This window comes from Myotis daubentonii, chromosome 2 (assembly GCF_963259705.1).
Source record: "Myotis daubentonii chromosome 2, mMyoDau2.1, whole genome shotgun sequence".
Classification (NCBI taxonomy): Eukaryota; Metazoa; Chordata; class Mammalia; order Chiroptera; family Vespertilionidae; genus Myotis; species Myotis daubentonii.
The window spans coordinates 222,128,927-222,149,426 of record NC_081841.1 but is presented as its reverse complement, the minus strand read 5'-3'; the positions used below and the strand labels follow the sequence as shown (position 1 = coordinate 222,149,426).

The window sequence follows — 20,500 nt, the reverse complement described above, 5'->3', positions numbered from 1 at the left end:
CACAGCTACGTGAGCAGCCACCCCTCCCACTCGCTCGGGGACTGGGCAGCGCTGCCCCTCAGGAGGTGACCGGGCGGCCGGCCAGTTCCCTCCGGGGACAGCAAGCCTGAGGCCAGCGTGGTGGACCCGTCCCTGCTCTGGCCCTGGCGCTCAGGGCCCTGTGCCGCTAACCTAACCGCTGCGAGTCTTGCTGCACAACCAGCACCTCACGACCCAGGGACAGCGTGGCCATCTCTAGTGACGGGGGCTAGAGAGACCCAGCGTCTGACGGAACCGAGGGCGAGACCATTCTCTGCAACGAGACCATGAACCGATCGCACTCTTTATTTACCAGGCGAGAGACCAGGGTCTGGAGCTCTGATCACGGCCACTGCCAGACACAGGTGCCCCGGCAGCCCGCCTCCAGGACGCGGGGCCACGGGAGGGCGTGGGGCGGCGGCGGGACGGCCCTCTGGGGGCTCCTCCCACGACCTCCGTCTCGGGGAGCGACCACGGAGCCGCCTCAGGTGCGGGCGGCGTCACTGCCGCAGCAGGTAGTCCTCGCAGGCGCAGACCGTGTGCTGGGTCACCGAGTCTGGGGAGAGAGAGGGCATCGGTGGGTCAGGGGCCAGGCGCACGGAAGCCGTCCCCTTTCTATACAAGCGTGAGCCGTCCTGTGAGGTCTGCGGTGGCCCAGAGCCGCCTCTCCCCGGTCCCCGCGGCCACAGCACGTAAATCAGCAGGAAATGAAACACAAGGAAAGATCAGCCTCAGGCACACGCACCCCACGCTCGGCAGCCACCGGTGCTGTGAGAGCTGCTGGTTTAGCCCCTCAGACCACAGAACGGACCACGGGGGTGACGCCCGCGCCGGTGAGGGTGCAGGAGCTGCGGTCGGCATGTAGAGCACACGCCGGCCCAGGAACGCCACGGCCATGCGTCCGTTTCTCAGACACACTCTGGCCTGTGCGGGCGAGTGAAGCTCCTGGGAATGCCTTCAAGAAGGCAAGCATCACACCCAGGTAAAAGCAACACCTCGCTTCCTGGTGCTGGGAACCTAACGCTGTTTTCCTGTTTATTTTCATACACATTCAAGTGCCCAGACGGGTTTCTCTCTAAGAAAATCCCCGTTTCTCCTGCTGGCTGAATGAGTCACTCGGAGTCGTGGCCTTGGTGTCCTGCGTGTCAGGAAAGACGGACCTGGGACTGAGGGGGACACAGATGCTCCCAGAGCCTGGCTGTGGGGCAGCGGCACCTGTTCTCAGGGCTTCCCAGAGGCAGAGCAGGTGCTGGGGGGGGAGGGGGTGCGGAGCAGGTGCTGGGGGGGGAAGGGGGCAGGCGCTGGGGGGGGAGGGGGCAGGCGCTGGGGGGGGAAGGGGGCAGGCGCTGGGGGGGAGGGGGGCGGAGCAGGTGCTGGGGGGGAAGGGGGCAGGCGCTGGGGGGGAGGGGGCAGGCGCTGGGGGGGGAAGGGGGCAGGCGCTGGGGGGAGGGGGTGCGGAGCAGGCGCTGGGGGAGGGGCAGGAGCTAAGAGTTAGGGGACAGAGCCGTAGATCTGGGGCAGCTCTGGGTAGGTGGTCTCAGAGGACTCCTTGCCCCTCGGGCGGCACTTGGGCCGACAGTGAGAAGCAGGCAGGTCCACGTCAGCCGTGAGGGATGATTGCAGGGTTCTGGCGGGCAGGCACGTGGACAAAGACGTCCACCAAGGCCCAGGCACACGGAGGGGCGTGGGCAGGAGGCTTCCCCCTGGAGAGCCCTGTCCTATCCCAGACAGCGCTCTCAGGGAACGCCAGGCGACACTGCACTCAGAGGCGCCCCTCAACCTTGTGTTTTGTCCCCCAGAACCCAGCTGTCCCTGAGCCTGCAGTCAGAGGCGCCCCTCAACCTTGTGTTTTGTCCCCCAGACCCAGCTGTCCCTGAGCCTGCAGTCAGAGGCGCCCCTCAACCTTGTGTTTTGTCCCCCAGACCCAGCTGTCTCTGAGCCTGCAGTCAGAGGCGCCCCCGACCTCCTGTGTGTCCCCCAAGACCCCGAGCAGGTTCCTACCGAGGATCCACTTCTCCGACAGGTAGGTGACGGTCTCCTTCCTCCGCCCCTGGCAGGGCCCGATGAAGAGGCTGGCCTGGCGAGGGACCCCGGTGACCCGACCCCCACACAGGAGGACCAGCTCCCACAGCTTGGCTCTGGGGGGGTCGCTGGCTGGTGAGATGAACATCGTGGGCTGATCGGCGAACAGCGTCCCCTGGTACTGCCCCGCGGACAGGTGGCGCTCCTGGCGGCAGAGCTGCGGGCAGAGACACAGGGTTAGGCCTGAGCACCTCGTGGGGAACAGGCATGGGGACGCTCACGCCCTCTCTGGGGGCAGGTGGCACAGCCAGTGAGCCCCGAATCTGAGGACCCAGAGCAGGCGGCGGCACAGACACTGACATTCTCTGAAGCCAACAACTCAGGCAAGAAGGGCTCAGGCCTCTGAGCTGCTTCGCGTTCTGACTGAGCTGCTGGGAACACCCAGGTGTGCAGACAGTGACCGTGGTGTCCACGCAGCCGCTGCCTGGACAGCAGGCCCCTCACGGCCTTCGCCCCCCACCCCCACGTGCAGGGCAGCCTGTCACGGGCCCGGGGAGGGCTCCCCATGCGGCACCGCGGCCCACACGGAGAACCAAGCAGAACCCCGACGGCCCCCGAGCACAAGGCCGGGAGGGACGGGCACAGGGCTGTCAGGGGCACCGGGGACGGGGAGGCGCAGGCCTGGGCAGCGGGGAGCTCTCGGGACCCGGGAGGCGGGAACGAAGACGCCTGACTATAATGGAGCTTCCCTGCGTGGCTCACGGTGGCCGGAGTCCCCACGCCGCCTGTCGGAACTCTGAGCTCAGGCCTCTCGCCGTTCCCACTCCGGCCGCGCCTGCCCGTCTTGCTGCCGGCATGTTCCATCACGGACCACGGGGCAGACGGGGCCCAGGCCGGTGTGGGAAGCATGGCTGCAGTGTCGTCTGAAAACAGCACTTTTCAAGCTGCTCACGTTCAGAACGAAAGCCGCTGGCACTGGAAGGGGCTGAGTCCCAGACCAGCAGGCCGAGGCCAGGAGTCAGGCTCCGTGGCAGTCTGACGGGCACTCCCCACCTACGGACTGTGCCCGGGACGGGTGGGAGGGAGGGAGACAAGATGATAGAACGGGTGCTCCCCGGGCAAATCCCACCTCCGCCACCTACTCTGTGACCTGAGCTCAGTGCACAGGGCTGCCCAGGGCGGGGACAGGCCTTGCCTCCAGCCATGCTGCCAGGTGTTCACACGGGCACCGGCAGAAGAGCCTTCAGCCTGATGGACTCCTCAGCAGCTACAGACTCCCAGCCCAAGCCCCTCCCACCCCGCAGCGCAAGCCCCGCCCACCCGCAGCTCAAGCCCCGCCCACTCCACAGCTCAAGCCCCGCCCACCCGCAGCTCAAGCCCCGCCCACTCCACAGCTCAAGCCCCGCCCACTCCGCAGCTCAAGCCCCTCCCACTCCACAGCTCAAGCCCCGCCCACTCCGCAGCTCAAGCCCCTCCCACCCCACAGCCCAAGCCCCTCCCACCCCGCAGCTCAAGCCCCTCCCACTCCGCAGCCCAAGCCCCTCCCACTCCGCAGCCCAAGCCCCTCCCACCCTGCAGCCAAAGCCCCTCCCACCCCGCAGCCCAAGCCCCTCCCACCCCACAGCCCAACCCCCTCCCACCCCGCAGCCCAAGCCCCTCCCACCCCACAGCCCAAGCCCCTCCCACCCCGCAGCCCAAGCCCCGCCCACCTGCAGCCCAAGCCCCTCCCACCCCAAGCCCCTCCCACTCTGAAACACCTGCCCCTGGGCCCCAGGACCCCGCTCTGGGTTTGCCCCTCCCTGGGCCTGGGCCCACCCTCTCCACCAGGCCACGCTATCGGAGAATTCTCTTCCCACCGCAAGCTCCCTCCCACCAACACGGCTCATTCCCGGCTTCGGCTTGGGCACAGAGCTCCGGCCCTCAGACCAACCACCCGCTGGTTCCCTTCCGATGACCTGCAGGCCTCCCACAAGCCACAGGCCTGAGTCCTCACTCACCCTCCTCACCCCACGCCCGGTCCCTTACCCAGCAGCCGCAGTGACTGGGGGCCCACTGTGTGCTGGCACCAGGAACCAGCCCGGGCACCCCCTGCCGTGACCGAGGAGAGAGTCTTGCTGTGCCCGGCTCAGGGCAGACAGAGGGCCAGGTCCCACCAGGCCACGGGGCCCAAGTGGAGGCCTCGGTTCTCGCCAGGCCGCTCTGCTCTCAACAGACACTCGGCTGCTCCCAGACTCTCCGGCCATGGCACCAGCCACCCCTGGTGGAAGCCGGGCCCAGGGAGTGCCCTCGCCTCTCCCCCTCCCCCCCCCGCCCCTGCCTCCGGGGCCGGATCTGGCGGAGCAGAGCTGGGGCAGGCACGGCGCCTGCTCTCCCGGAGCCCAGGACGCCCATTTCCTGGAAGACTGACAGCACGCAGGGGTGAGCCGGTGAAGGGAGGCCACGAGATGGGGGACGACGGCACCCACGCATGAGATGCCGGGCCTGAGCTCCGGGACAGGCAGTGAGGCCTGCCCCACCCGCTCCTAACGACAGGACGGGAGATGAGGGGGCGGGAGACCCAGTGGCCATGCTGGCCGCACACCTGCACCGACTGTGAGGTGCGCACACACACCACCTCGCCCTCTCAGGAGGGGAGACGGGAGGGTGTGGACGCAAAGCCAGGAAGAGCGGTGCCAACGACGCCAAGAAGCCAGGCCTGGAGGGCGCTCCCAGGGTCAGTGCGTTTAAGTAGAGTTAAGTTACTTTCTCTGGCTTTCCTGAGCGACAGGACGTGTCATCGGCCCTGACTTGAACACCACCACGTTTCAAGATGTTTCTCCAAACATGGAAACCGGGGAAGGAGAGGGGGAGGGGGCCCAGCACGGCGCGTCTCCCGCCGCGGGCACGTCCACTAGTGGAACGTCTGTGCTGGTGTCGGGAGGAGGGGGAAAGGCCTGCCTGGCATGCAGGGGTCTCCGACGACGGTTTCCGGAAGTTCTCGTTTTGGGAGGAAAGTGCAGTCAGGCCCCGGCCCGCCCCGAGCCCGCCCTGCTCCCCACAGGCGGCTGCCCTTTGAGCCCAGGAGGCTGCTGAGCCGACCGGGTGAGGCCTTGGCGTTTGAAAGGCTCGTGCGTGATGGGACAGTCGCCCTGGGGACCCACAAATAGCCTCTAAGAGCCCGGAGCCTGGGTCTCCTGCCTCGCAGCGTTCATGGCGGGGAGAGGGTCAGCGCTGCGGCCCTGCCTGAGCGTCCGGCCCGCCGGCCTCCCGTGGCTTCAACACGTCAGCGAGCTGGCCACGTGCCTCCGGGTCGCTTTCCGCTCTCAGTTTTCAAAAATCCCGGCAAAACACACATTCGGAAATCGCTCTGGATTCCACAGAGCTTTTTATCTGACCCTTAAACTGCCCGGTGCGCGGCAAGGAATGTGTAAACCTACGGGAATCCCGGCGCCCGTGGTGTCAGTGGACGTCGGGGCTCAGTGGGGGCCTGTGGCCTCAGCCCCTGGCAGTGCCATTAAGTCGGGGCTGCGGGCCAGACAGCGGGCGGCGGCGGCCTCAGCGCTCCTGGGGTCTCCAGGGGCGAGGGCTGCGGAAGGACCCAGCAGAGGCCCACAACCTGGGCAGCAAGCAGGTCCCAGACGTTCTGGGTCAGCGAAGGGGGTGTGGCCTGGGCGCAGCAGTTCACCCCCAGGTGACCTGTGAGCCACGCCACCCCATCACAGTCGAAGGGGCTCCGCTCAGCCAGCGTCCTGCCCTGAAAGGCTCTTTGTGGTTCTGAGGCCGGGAGCCGCGCACACATCTGCGAGGACGTGAGCAGTGGGTGCCACCTGCCTGGCATGGACCCGCCCCACCGACCACACAGCACAGAACAGGCCGCTGCCTTAGGAAGCTTGAAAGAGGAGGGAAAGCACGCACCAGAGCGTGGCTGCAGGGCCTCCTCCCAGGAGGGATTAACAGGAGGCGAGTTTCCACCTCGTGTGGCTGTCCACATTACCAAAGTGCTGGGGAGTTCACCACCAGCAGGTCCCCGTGGCGGCCTCTTAGGGGATCGGCTTCTCATCTGTGGGGTACAGAGCCCCGCAGACCCCAGACCAGCATGGTCAGTGCCCACTTCTCTTTCAGAGGCTCCCACAGGGGCGGAAGCCGCCGAGGCGGGAGGGCCACATGCCCTGCGCCGTGGGCTGGCGCTGTCCCTGGTGCTGTGGCCACGGGCAGTGAGGACTGAGACCGGAGGGCTGAGGGCCAGCCCAGCCCAGCTGCCAGCCACAGACGGACGCACAAACCATGTCATGTCCGCAGAAGGAGCCCTGCAGGGGCCCGCCTCCCAACGCAGTGGGAACGCCGCACACAGAACGCGGGCTCTGGGGGCCCAAGAGCTGGTGCTGGTTCAGATTTGTTCCTGGCTGAATCAGCTTGGGTCTCTTCTGAGAACCCCACAGCCCACGTTCAGCGGGGACCATGGCCAGGCGCCTCAGGAATAAGTGCTGCCTGCAGAACGTGCCGCGGGCGGGCACCCCTCCTTGCTGGGCCTTCCCCAGGGTTATCTCTTCCAATGCACACGTCGCAGAGGGACTGCACGGGCGAGAAGTCACATACATGCGTAAGCAACGATGGTAAGGCTTCCTAGCATGTCCACCAGCCGCTGCCGCGCCTCTGCACCGACTCTGGGCACGAGGTGTCCCCGAGCTCCCGGGCGGGCGGGCGGGGAGACAGCAAGGCTGCCTGGCGCCTTGTGCTCAGCAGCACGTGGTCGAGACTCAGCCACGTGGCTGCGTGTCCTCTTCATGCTACAGATGTTCTATCACTTTCTGACTCACCACAGTGTTCATCCCCTCACCTGGCATGGACACTGGCTGCTCCCTCTCCTCAGAACAGGACATGCGTCTGTTTCCCTGGGGACATACCCGGGAGTGGAGTGCTGGCCATGGTAAGTACTCGTTACATTTCAACGAGAAATTGCCAGCCTCTGAAGTTCCTGACATTTTATACCCAGAAGCAAAGCATGAGTCCTAGTGGCTCCGTGTGCCATTAGCTTGGCACTAACTGGCTTAGCAGGTGTGCAGACGTGGCTCTCTGTGGTTTCCACGGCGACTCTCCTAGCATCTTCTCCTGTGCCCCTGAGCAGATTCCAGGACAGGAGGTCCATGTTTAAGAACTTGGATTGGGTGTAAGAATTATCTATTCTGACTGCAACCTCCTTTTCAAATATATGGACTAGACATAGTTTCTTAATTCTCTCAACGCTGTCTCACTTCTATAATTTCTTTTCTACTCTAAGACCACACACCTGGGGCCCACTGAGTCTCACCATGGCGACGGAGCAAAACCCAACAGCACACCCAGGGCCGCAGAGGGTGGCCGGAGGTCGGGCCCAGGACCAGAGTGTAAGTCCAGCCGCACTGGGCGGGTGACGAGGAGGGAAGGAGACAGATCTGGGTGCGCAGACCTGGCTGTGTGAACGGCGAGGAAGCCACAGAGCAGAAGGCCTCAGGCTGACCAGGTCGCCTGCGGACCCGCGGGGGAAGGGACGGGCGAGGAAGCCGCACTGGCCCTGCTGAGCAGGTCCCCAAGCCAGAACCCCTCCCACCCTCCCCCACCCTTCCCGCAGGACTCTCCCGTGTTCAGGGCAGGTCCTCCCGCCCGTGGTTCCCACCCACAGGTGCTGCCGGCACCTCCCACAGCCTCAGACTCACTCCACCTGCCTCCCTTCACCGCCGGGTCCTCACAAACCCAGCCCAGGCGCGCCCCCCTCGATGGTCGGAAGGCCTCTGGGACACGAGGCAGCTCCGAATGGGCGGTCCTCCCCACGGGAACCTCCTGTCCTGGAATCTCTGCTCAGGGGCCCGGCCCCTTCCAGGCGGATGCGACTCTAACTCCAGATGCTGCGCAGGGCCCCGCGCAGGGGCAGGGCTGAGGGAACGGACAGCGTGCACCCGCCTCCCAAACCTCGGAACCCAACGGGAGAGACAGCCGTGCGCAGCCAGCCGGACGACGCCCATGGTCCTTCTTTCTGAGTGTGGGTGCTGGTGCGGTGAGAACAGCACCTCAACCACAAAAGGGGGACTCATTCCTCCTGGGAGGTGTGGGGATCGCTTCCCAGAGGAGCCCGTCCCGGGGATCAGGGAAAGGCTGTGTGTGGGGCCCTGTGAGGGGCAGGAGGGCGGGTCAGGCCGAGGTCGCCGCGTGGGAGGAGGTCTGTGGAAGGTTGCCGCCTGGGAGGAGGTCTGACCTTGACCTTGGAGGCAAAGGGAAGTCCTAGAAACGTGGAAGCAGAGGGCAGCGCGCTGAAGCCTGGGGTCGGAGGTGACCGGGGGCAGCGGGCCGAGAGGCCAGCCGTCTGCGGCTCAGCAACATGCGTGGGCGAAGCGTGAGGGCGATGATGCCGGCGTCCCGCCTGCGCCCGTGTCCCCCGGGCCTTGCTGGGAGCACCCCCAGAAGATGAGGCGGAGCTCTGCCTTCCCGGGGCCCAGTCCCTGCCTTCTTACCGTCTCTGCCTGTGGGGCGGCAGCAATGACAGCCTCACGTCCCCTCTCTGTGGTCACCCCCACACCTGCCCCCCGACTGTGACCAGGCACTGCCATCTTCTCCACCTGGTGTGGGCTGTTCGTTGGGGTTGGATTGCACAGGCCTCCCAGCGCCCAGCCCGGGAGGGGCACCTGAACCATATAGATGGGGGCCTGGCCTCCTGCACCTCCCATCCACCCGGGAGCAGTTACCTTCTGAAGCTCTTGCATCGCTTACGTATCCAGACGGTGTTTCAAAGCCCACCTGTACTTACACACTCACCGAGGAGCCATTCCTTCCGCTCATAGTAACAACCACACCCTCTGTTCAGTGTTAGTAACTTAGAACCGTGATGAAGAGAGGCCTCTCCACAGAGGGCCACCAAGTTCCCGCCCGTCACATGGACAGTCTCGGTCAGACTAACACGTGGACACGGGGCATCGCGAGCCGGGGCCTCCCCTTGGGTGGGGAGCCGGGGAGCCTGCTCACGGTGGACCTGAGCAGTGTGCCCACTGAACCCCGATGTCGCGGAGCAGCAGAGGGCTGGCCACACCCCCAAGGTCACGTCCACATGCCAGGCGGTCACTAAGGTGCCCACAGGGGCGGCTCCTCAGCCTCAAAGAGAGGTGCTGCCCGAGACCCTAGCAGCCACCTCACCAAGGGCGTTCACAGACCGAGCTCACAGGGAGCAAATTCACCCGCAGGAGACACTACCATGCCTGTCGGAGGGCAGAGCCGGACCGATACCACCCAGCGCCTGTCGGAGGCCAGAGCCGGACCGACACCATCCAGCGCCTGTCGGAGGGCAGAGCCAGACCGACACCACCACGCCTGTTGGAGGCCAGACCCGGACCGACACCACCCAGCGCCTGTCAGAGGGCAGAGCTGGACCGACACCACCACTCCTGTTGGAGGCCAGACCCGGACCGACACCACCCAGCGCCTGTCAGAGGGCAGAGCTGGACCGACACCACCACTCCTGTTGGAGGCCAGACCCGGACCGACACCACCCAGCGCCTGTCGGAGGGCAGAGCCGGACCGACACCACCATGCACTCGCAGGTGCGACGGTGCATGGCACCGCGGGCTGTTGCTTATACAACCAAACACGCTCTCCACACGACCCAGCGCACACACTCCGTGGTATTTACCCAGAGCTGAGAACTGGGGCCACACAAGAACCCGCACACGGAGGCGGACAGCAGCGTCATTGCCGAGACCCCTTCCGTCGGGATGGACAGCGAGGCTGTGCTCCCTCCAGACCACGGACGGGTCTCAGCTAAAAAGAACGGGCTGTCGTCATGGGGAGTCAAGGAGGGACCTGAATGTGTGACTGACAGCCCCCTGTCAGCGTGCGAGTCCCACGCTGTGACATCCGGGGAAAGGCAAGGCCACGGGACATGGGAACAGGGGGCTTCCTGGCGGGGGGGGGCGGTGAGCAGGCTTTTCCAGGCATGACCCCTCAGCGCGACCCCATAAGGATGGACACGCGCCACCACACACCTGCCCACACCCAGGATGCACAGCAGAGAGGGACCGGCTACCCTGTGGGCTCGGGGGGACGCCATGTAAGTGCAGGTTCATCGGTTGTGACAAAGGTCCCCTCTGGTGAGTGAGGCTGAGAACGAGGGAGGCTGGAGGTGAGGCTGAGAACGAGGGAGGCTGGAGGTGAGGCTGAGAACGAGGGAGGCTGGGGGTGAGTCTGAGAACGAGGGAGGCTGGAGGTGAGGCTGAGAACGAGGGAGGCTGGAGGTGAGGCTGAGAACGAGGGAGGCTGGAGGTGAGGCTGAGAACGAGGGAGGCTGGGGGTGAGGCTGAGAACGAGGGAGGCTGGGGGTGAGGCTGAGAACGAGGGAGGCTGGAGGTGAGGCTGAGAACGAGGGAGGCTGGAGGTGAGGCTGAGAACGAGGGAGGCTGGGCTGGGGGTCGGGTGGGATGGGGGGGAGGATATAGGAAATCTCTGTACCTTCCTCTCAATTCTGCTCAAAACCTGTAACTGTTCTTAAAAAAGTCTTAAGAAGAAAAACAAAGGCGCTTCGTGCTCCGTGCCTGTGAGAACAGCCCACCCCCCCCCCCCCCCCCCCCCCCGAGCCCGCGGGCTGGCCAGGGCCACACAGCCAGGCAGGGCCGGGCTCACTCCCGGGACCCCTCCTGGCTCCCCGTGACGTCCTGTGACGGGCGGGCCTGTGAGGGCAGCGGTGGGTTTCACACGCGGCTCTCACCTGCGGCCGCAGCGTCTCCAGGTGTCCAGGCAGCACCGCAGCTGCATCCTTCAGGGCAGGACGACCCTGACCAGGCGCTGCTGTGTCCGCACCAGCCCTGCTCCGAGCCCGAAGCTGAGCCCCCATCGCGGAAGCCTCCCTGGCAGCACAGACAGAAGGAACAGGCCTCTCTTGGTCTTGGCTGTCCCCGCCCCTCCCCGCCCCTCCCCGCCCCTCCCCGCGGCCCTGGAGGCAGCAAAAGCTGCGGGTCAATCCCTGTGTCGCACCCACAGACAGGGCACGAGGACAGGCAGCTGCATTTTAAAGACGTGCACCATCTCCTCAGAACCTCCGTGGTCCCCACCCCGCTCACGGCCTCAAACACAAACACGAAAACAAACCCAAACGAAGGTAACGCGTGAACCGGGGAAAGGGCGCCGGCTGTCCCCCACAATGACTCAGCCCGCACCTGAGAATGCGCGCGGCCGCTTCCTGCCCAGAAAACACCAAACAAGTGGTTTCCTCTGCAAACACGCGATGACATCAGGCGCGGTTCCTATCATCCAGGGCCGTCTCCCGCCCGCGTTTGCTTTGGCAAACGTAGAAACACTCTCATCACAGGGGAGGAAAACAGCGCCCTGCGTCGCGATAAGAGCCGCAGAGCACATCCCGGCTCCGCGCGTGCGGGGACAGGGGGACGGGGACGGCCTCCCGCAGTCCAGGCTCCGCTAGGCAGGCAGCCTGCGGGGACGGGGGGGGGGGGGGGGGGGGGGGGGGGGGGAGGCGTCGCGCAGTCCCGGCCCCGCGCCCAGGTACTGCCGAGTCACTGGGAGCGAATTCCAAAGGTATCGATGATTCCTGTCACAGGTTCCCGTTCTCTTAGGCATATCCTTCCGGCAGGAGGGCCGGCATTCCTGTGGGAGACACGTAACAGCCTGGAGGCCGCTTTGTGGGACTCCGGAGAGGAGATGGCCTTCCTTTCACGGCCTGGGGGGGGGGGGGGCTTCTCCCTGCGCAGGGCTCCGTGCACGTCCACGCCTCTCCAAGCTCCGCACGGCCACGTGGCCGCTCCTCACGGCACCAAGGGAACCTGCTTCACCCTTTTTAAAAATGTAACTTCTTTATTGTTTAAAGTACCACATGTCTCCTTTCGGCCCTTGGCCACCCCTGGCCGCTCCTGCCCCCCAGCACATGCCCTCACCCCACTGTCTGTGTCCACGGGTCAAGCTCACAGGCAGGCATGCAAGTCCTTCGGTTGGTCTCTTACCCCACACCCTCCCCTGCCTTCTCTGAGGCTGGACTGTCTGTTCGTGCTTCGGTGCCTCTGGGCTTATTCTTGTCCACCAGCCTGTGCTGTGCACGGGTTTCACGCTTTCGGGGTTCACGGCCTGACGTCCTCTTGTCCCCTCGGGTCAGCGGGTGCCTCGCTCCTTGTCTTCTAGTGGAAAAGCACTCGCTTTGGAACTCGGGCCCTGAGCTGCGGCCGCTCCCTCCGTGAGGCTGGAACTGGTGATGGTTCCCGAGGGGCCAGCACCCGCCTTCTCTGGGGCTGCAGCGGCCAACCTCCAGGGCACGGCCCTCTGTCTGTCCAGATCCCTCAAGATCCCGTGCGGGGAGCACCCTGACCTGGGCGGGGAGCACGCGGGGGAGGGGGGGTAGCGGCCACACCCCGCTCTCTGCCCTCCTCCCGTGCTGGCCACGAGAGCAGGGCAGGCGGGGGCAGAGGGGAGCGAAGAGCCGGCGGCTCCTCACCTCCTCTCCCGGCTCTGTCGCCTGCAGGCGGACTGTGGCGCAGCCGGCGAAGGACACGGCGTCGGCGTGAAGCATGCGAGGCACCTTCCCAGAGAAGCCAGGCCGCAGTGCACAGCGCGCCCGCCCTGAGCGGGACCGTGACCCCAGGCGGCTTCCTAAGGGCGGGAGACCCCAGCCTGGAGCCGCGACCTGAGCGAGAAGACAAGAAGGAAGCTCGCTGTTTATTTGGGGAAAAGGAGAGAAAAGCAAGCGCCTCATCACCTTTAAAGGAACGAAGTGCAGCCGAACGCCGAACGCTGAGTCTTGGAGGAAAACCACTCTGTGTCTGGATTAACTCAAGAGGGTGAGGACCGAGGTGGGGCCCATGCAGGGCGGAGGCGGGGGGGGGGGTGCGGGGGGGGGCAGAGGAGGACGAGGGGCGGGGTCCCCTCACTTGTGCACCAGGTGCTGGTTCTGAGCCTGTGGAGCAGGTGCTGCCGGTCCTGAAGGGCCACCAACCCGGGTCTGAGCAGGACGGAGCCCTTTAACCTTCCTGGGCTGCACATCCCAGGCGGAGCCCGGGGTCCTCCCTGGGTCCCTGGGGCTGAGGGTCAGGACTCAGGGCCCCTCCGTTTCTCAAAGCCACTGTGGGTCTCCGCGGCTTCACTCCCCACCGCCTCCTGGTGTGAGGCGTCTGCAGCCCATCTCCACTGGCCGTGAGGTCACGGTCCCGGCGACCTCATGGGTGGCTCCCGGCCGCGTGCCCTCCCCCGCCCCGCCCCACGGAGCTGAAGGAGCAGAGTCAGCCATGCACCAGAAGGAACTTGCCCTTCAAAGTTGAGAATTTTAAAATTTATATTTTTTTTCTTCAAGAGTTAGTTGTGCAAAGAATGAACAGAACACGCGATGACAAGGGGCCTCTCCAACAGCAGTGCCAGCTCTAACTGCTCAGCACGGCTCTGACACGCAGCCCGCCCTCCTGTGGACGCCTGTCCTGCCCCTGCAAAGTCGTCCCCTTAGATGGCACCGACGCGTGCAAAGAACCCGCGGCTCCAGAGCCACGTTCCCCCAGGCCCCTGGCCAGTGGGGGCCCAGGACCCAGCAGATCCTCTGGTGGCCACGCATGGGATTAGCCCGTGCCCCCAGGATGCCTGTGCCCCCCAGGATGCCCGCGCCCCCCAGGACGCTGAGCTGTGCCCCTGCTCTGCCTGTGGCCACATTGGCTCACAAGCAACACAGAAAACAGCAAAGGGCTTCCTCCCGCCCTGGAAGTGGTCCCTGGCCGACGCGTGCGTCCGGGTCACCCTCCCCGTCACACCACCCCACCCGCTGCGGGTCCACTCGGCTCCCAGAGTGACTGCCAGGCGCCTGGGAGGGATCCCTCCCCCGAGCGAAGGAGACGCTCCTGCTCCAAGGCGCTTGGCTCCCCGTCCCTGCCCCTCACGGCTCCTGGTGCCCACGCCCTCGCTTCCCCGTTACAACAGGCTCCATGTGGCCTGCGAGGAGGGTGGCAGGTGCCATACGCTACACGAATCGCGGGCACGGCTGCCGGTCTGTGCGCATCCTGGAGGGACGTGAGGTGGCACTGATGGACGGAGACTTCTCCTCTGAATTACTTGCATCCAAGAAGCACGGACGGTCGCCTCCCTGCAGGTGTTCTGCCGCAGCTCCCCGTCTCCCTCGGAAGATGAATGAGACGCAGAGCGCGCCAATGGCCGCACGCAGATGCCACGGGAATAGACCCAAGACCACACCCCGAGCTGCTGAGTTGCCACAAATGCCGGGGCAACCCCTGCAGCACCGAGGGCGGCGGGTCCGAGGGCCTGGGCACCCTTGTTCCCACTACACAACTCCTTGTGGTCATGGGAGGCGCAGGAGGCCGGGCGAGCGTGCAGTAGGCGCGCAGGGAGGGCTGCCCCCCACCCCCCTCCCTGAAATAACCCCCTGTGCAGGGTCCTGTCACTCCAGAGTGAGGGCTGACGTCACCCAGCCTGGAATTCCTGGTGGGAAACGCGGATGAACTCACTGGATCCGAGATCCTGTTTTCGTGCCGATATCCTCAGTCACAGAATGTGAGGAAAGAGAGGAAGTGAGACCAACAAACATTCCTTATGCACCGTCAGTGTGCCTGTGCCGAGGAAGATTCCCGTAAGCTCAGGTGCCGCCTGTTTGTCCAGAGGAAAAAACGCTTAATAAGTGACAAACTGTCATTTGAGTCCGAGTTCTGTAAAACGACCTTTTCTCCATGTCGGCGTTTCTCTCATCTGTCACCACAGAGAAACCTGCCCAACCCAGGGCCCCTCACCCCGTATCGTCCCTCCTGCCCCCTCACCCCGCCCCGACCCTGGGCCCCTTGAGGCTCGCTGGTGACTACCCTGTTAGCCATGCACTGGGCTTTCTGAATGGGTAGCTTGGTGCCTGTCACCAATTTGGGAAACTCCAGCCGCTGTGTCTGCAATGCCTTCAGCCCTGTCCCCCGCCCCCGCCCCCACCCCCACCCCCACCCCGGGTCTCTCCCACTTTCCTGCCGTCTCCGGAGCTGCCATGCCACCCTCTCAGTGACTTGTTTTAACTCATCTCTCAGCTCACGGAATCTCTAATCTTTCATTAAACACGACCTTAAATGGCGATAATTGTACTTTTTAGTTCTGGGAGTTTTCTTCTCATATCTGCAAGATTTTTTTTTTTTACTTTTCTGTCTCATTGAAGTGTTACCAAATTTTACTGTATGTACTTCAGCCTGGTAAGTGTTAGGGGTTGAATGGTGGCCCCCCTCTCCCCAGATGTAAGTGCCAGCTCATCTCCAGTGCCCGAGACCTGGTCCCCGATGGGAAACGGGCTGTCACAGAGGTCCCTGCAGCCACGGGCCACGGAACGGCTTTTCCATCAAAGGCTCATGCGACCACGGGTCCCCGCGGCTGTGACCGGCTGGGAGATCCCCGCTGCTTGGTGTGTGCGCACAAATGCACAAGTGGGACTCGACGTCTAGATGTGGCCCGGTGTCCCTCTGCGTTAAACGTGACGAACGCATCCTGTGTGTACGTTAGTTGCTATTGATGCGCGTCCTTATTAGTTGCTCCTCATTTCTGTAATTGACTAATGAAAACGGTCAGTTTTGCTCACTATCCTACACAATAAAAGCATAGTATGCAGCCCTGACCGGTTTGGCTCAGTGGATAGAGCGTTGGCCTGCAGACTGAAGGGTCCCAGGTTTGATTCCGGTCAAGGGCATGTACCTTGGTTGTGGGCACATCCCCAGTAGGAGATGTGCAGGAGGCAGCTGATTGGTGTTTCTCTCTCATCGATGTTTCTAGCTCTCTATCCCTCTCCCTTCCTCTCTGTGAAAAATGAATAAAATATATATTTTTTAAAAAAGCATAGTATGCAAATTGTCCCCTCGACTGGGAGTTTGTCTGGGAGTTCGACCAGGGGTGGGGCCGGCCAGGGGAAGGGAGAGGCCCGGCCGGTGGTCGAGGTGGCAGGCGGCCGGGAGAAGGGAGGGAGTACCTGGCCAGCAGCCGCTAGGGACCCTAACAATGCATGAATTTCGTGCCCTGGGCCTCTAGTCCTATACAATAAAAGAGAAACATGCAAATTAACTGTCCCTCCGCTACGCTCAAGCCATGCCCACCAGCCAATCAGGAGCAAGTATGCAAATTAACCCAATTAGGATGGTGGCGGCCAGGCCAAGGAGCTGGACTGATCAGGAGGCTTGGGTTGCCCCCAGTGATGGAGGAAGCCAAGCTTCCCGCCTGCCCTGGCTGGCCCTCAGCTCTGCTCAAGGCTGCAAAGGTTCAATTATAGAAAATAAATAAATCCTAGATACCTGTTTTCATACCAAAAGGAGATGCTGGGAGCTTGGGTCGCTGGGGGACGTGGCCAGCCTGAAAACGGCCCTCAGCCCCTCACCCAGGCTGGCCAGGCACCTCAGCGGGACCCCAACCCTGATCTGGGACACCTTTCACAGCAAACCAACAGCCCCCCCCCCAACCCCGCCAATGCACTAGGCTTCTATCCTATATAATAAAAGGGTAATATGCAAATTGACCCTAACAGCGGAATGGCTGGGAATGACTGGTCACTATGACACACACTGACCACCAGGGGGCAGAAGCTCAATGCAGGAGCTGTCCTCTGGTGGTCAGTGCGCTCCCACAGGGGGAGCTCTGCTCTGCCACAAGCCAGGCTGCCAGCTGCCAGCACAGCGGTGGTGGTGGGAGCCTCTCCCGCCTGCTCAGCAGCACTAAGGATGTCCGACTGTTGCTTAGGCCTGCTTCCCACTGGCAAGTGGACATCCCCCGAGGGCTCCTGGGCTGCCAGAGGGATGTCTGACTGCCAGCTTAGGCCCGATCCCCCAGGGAGCGGGACTGAGCCAGCAGGTGGACATCCTCCGAGGGGTCCCAGACTGCGAGAGGGCACAGGCCGGGCTGAGGGACCCCCCTCCCGAGTGCACAAATTTTTGTGCACCGGGCCTCTAGTCTATATATAAAAGGCTAAGTGACTGGCCAATCAGCCAATAGCTATGACACGCACTGACCACCAGGGGCAGATGCTCAATGCAGGAGCTGCCGAGCTACGGTCCCTTGGCAGTGGTGGTTCTTGGGTGACACACCTGGAACCGGAAAGCAGGGAGCCCAATTCCGGGCTGTGTCACCGAGAACCGGCCTCTTGCAATCCGGGACCCGCGGGGGATGTCGGAGAGATGGTTTCGGCCCGATCCCCACAGGCCAGGCCGAGGGACCCCACCAGTGCACGGATGGCCTCTAGTTTGTTATAAGACCAGCAGAGGGAGCAGTGTGCATCACCAGTGGATTTGATATCTGCATTCTCCTACAGCAAGCATGTCAAACTCACAGGCTCACACGGGCCAGATAAACAAGGTTGAAGTTTACGTGGCTGCAGAAGAGCAAAAGCTTCCATTTTCATAGAAATGTGGGTTTATTTCGATAGAGACATGCTGACTACAAAGGGCTGAAATAAATGAGTCATCATTAACAAAAATGGAACATTTTAATAAAAATTAATTTTTCTTGAACTGAATTATTCAGGCCGGGCTGAGGGACCCCCCTCCCGAGTGCACAAATTTTTGTGCAGCGGGCCTCTAGCCTATATATAAAAGGCTAAGTGGCCAACTGGCCAGTAGCTATGACACACACTGAATAACTGTATAAATTAATAAGCGTCACACAAATAAACCTATTTTTCTTCTCCGAAAGCAAAATATTTCCTGTTGGGCACACCAAACAAGTCAGTAGAAGACTAATGACGTGGCAATTGGCTGCTAAAATATTTGCTGCTGGTATTAGTGGCGAGAAATGGTGCGCCTGCACTAAGGTGCATAAGGGAAATGAATGCAACACGGTTATAGTAATCAGTCATTAGTGACCATTGTAGTTCATTATTAATAACTAGAGGCCCGATGCACAAAATTCATGCAAGAGTAGGCCTTCCTTCCCCCGGCTGCCAGCACCAGCTTCCCTCTGGCACCCGGGACCTGGGCTTCCCTCACAGCCCGGGCTTTGTCCAGAAGGACGTCCGGTCTAATTAGCATATTACGCTTTTACTATAGATAATGTATAACAGGATATTATAAAAATTAAGTTACGAAGTCTCTCTTAGCATGTTTCTTACATACCGTCATATTGACTGGGCCACACAAATATTCCTGGTGGGCTGCATGTGGCCCATGGGCTGCGAGTTTGACATGCTTATGCTACAGGTAACATTGCTAGTAGATTTTTGTTTTAGTTTCCATTGAAGTCAAGCAAAACTTTCTGACGATAAGTTAAAGAAGGTCACTGCAATGTGCATCAGGATTTGGGGGACAGCAAACTTGTTTTTCTGTAACATCCTACTAGTGTCAGGGCTTTCGCAAACAGAGGTCAAAACGAGGTACTTAACACAGTTACCGATGTCCTCCCCTGACAGTCTCAGCAAAATGAACTTCCTTTCATCTTCCTTTTGTATCAACCTTTCTTTGCATTGAGTCTCTTTCCTCGAAATAAAATATTTGGAGACGAACAATTCATTATTTTAGAAAAATAATTAAAAAAATTTTTTTTAATTCATTTCAGAGAGGAAGGAAGAGGGAGAGAGAGAGAGAAACATCCATGATGAGAGAGAATCATGGATCGGCTGCCTTCTGCATGCCCCGCACTGGGGATTGAGCCCACAACCAGGGCATGTGACATGTCCAGGAATCCAAGCGTGACCTCCTGGTTCATGGATCGACGTTCAACCCCTGAGCCACGCCGGCCATGTGAAAACGGTTCATTATTAATGGCGTGAGTACCAAGGCATCGCATGCGATAGGGCTTAGGAAGACAAGAGGTGCACGTATTGACTGGGTCATCAGGAAAGACGTAGGTCAAGGGACGGCCACGCGTGGATTTGTGAAGGAATAAGAGACGGAATATTTTTATACACTTGATGCAAACATCACATCTTTTTATGCACAACTATTCCAACATCATTCTCCAAAAACTATAATTCCTCAAAAACACTTTTAATACATGTAACTCCATAATCAAGCCTAATTTCCCAAAGGAAGATTTTTTTAATATCGAGTCAGACCGATGGGAATCTCCAAAGGGGGTCTGTGCTTTTATTTTTTTACTTCTTGGACGTAAGTGATTTTATTTATGTTAACCTATAACCCAGAGTGATAATATATCATAATGTAAATAGCATGCATGACATTTCTCTCTCTTATTTTGAAAGGCTTCTCAATAATTAAGATAAAAATTTTATAAAGTTATATTAAACAAAGAGTAATCTAGATGGCATTAAGCCCTTTCAAAAGAAATTCACTCTGAGAGAAATTAGGTTTTTTAGTAGAATGAGTATGACAACAGACTAGACACATTTTTTTCATAAGCAACAGCGCTTGAATTCTCTACACTTCTGTTGAAATAAATTTAAAAACATTTAACATAAAATTATAACTCATAAACCCACCTCAAAATCTCTAATATTGTTAGTCAAAGGAAAGCCTTTATTGACTTTACATTGGTCATGTGTAAAGCAGTTACCACTGACATCAATCCATGAAAAGAAAATGTTTGGCATTTTTTTCTATGGGGAGAAAACAGGACACAGAATTACGGGCAAAAGTATTACCAGGCGAACGCACTCGTCTGTTGTTTTAGAATTTCACCCACCGGCTTTTTAAAGTTATGATTTGTACCTTAACCTTTCAGGCATTTTTTTGATGAGATGATAAAGCATTCCACAAAAATATTAGAGAATAAAAATATTTAAAAATCAAAGAGCATTTGAGATAACTATTTTTTTTATAACAGGAGAATTATATAAACCAAAATATTCCTAAAAATTCAGGGAATTCATCCTGAAATCTTAAACAAACAAACAAACAAAAAAAGCAGTTACTTGGCTGTTTCCCAAGTCCTCACGGTCACATAGCTATACAACGTAGCCTTCACTGCCACGGCTCTTCAGAGGGTGCTATGCTGGTTATTGGCAGAACAAAGAAAAAGTCCAGGAATCTTTTAAGTTTCTTTTTTTAAAAAATGGGTCCTCAATGTCTTTTAGACATAACTTCCCAGTGAACTCTCGGACAAGTAGAATGATGAGTGCGTTTGGTTCCTTTGTGATTGAACAACCTCAGTAAGAAGGGCAGCCACCTGAGCCACCACCTGAGAACCACATTCCCTCAGATTATTACTCCGACTCGTCCATCAGGACCCGCCGCTAACCAACAGCCGGTGCCTTCTTGTCCAGCAGCAGTGGCAGAGCTGCAGGGGAGATGAGGCCCACGCTGCCCGGTCTGCCTCCACGCCGCCCGCCTACCCGCTGGCCTACCCACTCACCTGCCCGCTCACCTACCTGCTCACCTACCCACTCACCTACCCACTCACCTACCCGCTAGCCTACCCACTCACCTGCCCGCTCACCTACCTGCTCACCTACCCGCTCACCTGCCCGCTCACCTACCAGCTAGCCTACCCACTCACCTGCCCGCTCACCTACCCGCTAGCCTACCCACTCACCTGCCCATTCACCCACCTACTCACCCACCTGCTCACC

The 20,500-nt window shown here is 60.5% G+C and overlaps 1 protein-coding gene across 5 annotated transcripts in view; it reads right to left on the bottom strand.

Annotated features, from left to right (window-relative positions):
• Nucleotides 1–304: 304 nt before the first annotated feature.
• Nucleotides 305–20,500, bottom strand: part of MCPH1 (microcephalin 1) — a 97,505-nt gene continuing 77,309 nt past the window's right edge. For all 5 annotated transcript variants that reach the window (XM_059685844.1, XM_059685846.1, XM_059685847.1 and 2 more), the window contains 2 exons: nt 2,020–2,257; nt 305–574 (listed from right to left, as the gene is read on the bottom strand). In XM_059685844.1, the coding sequence (XP_059541827.1) occupies nt 519–574; nt 2,020–2,257 (294 nt within the window). In that variant the 3' untranslated portion in view covers nt 305–518. The remainder of the gene's footprint in view (nt 575–2,019; nt 2,258–20,500) is intronic.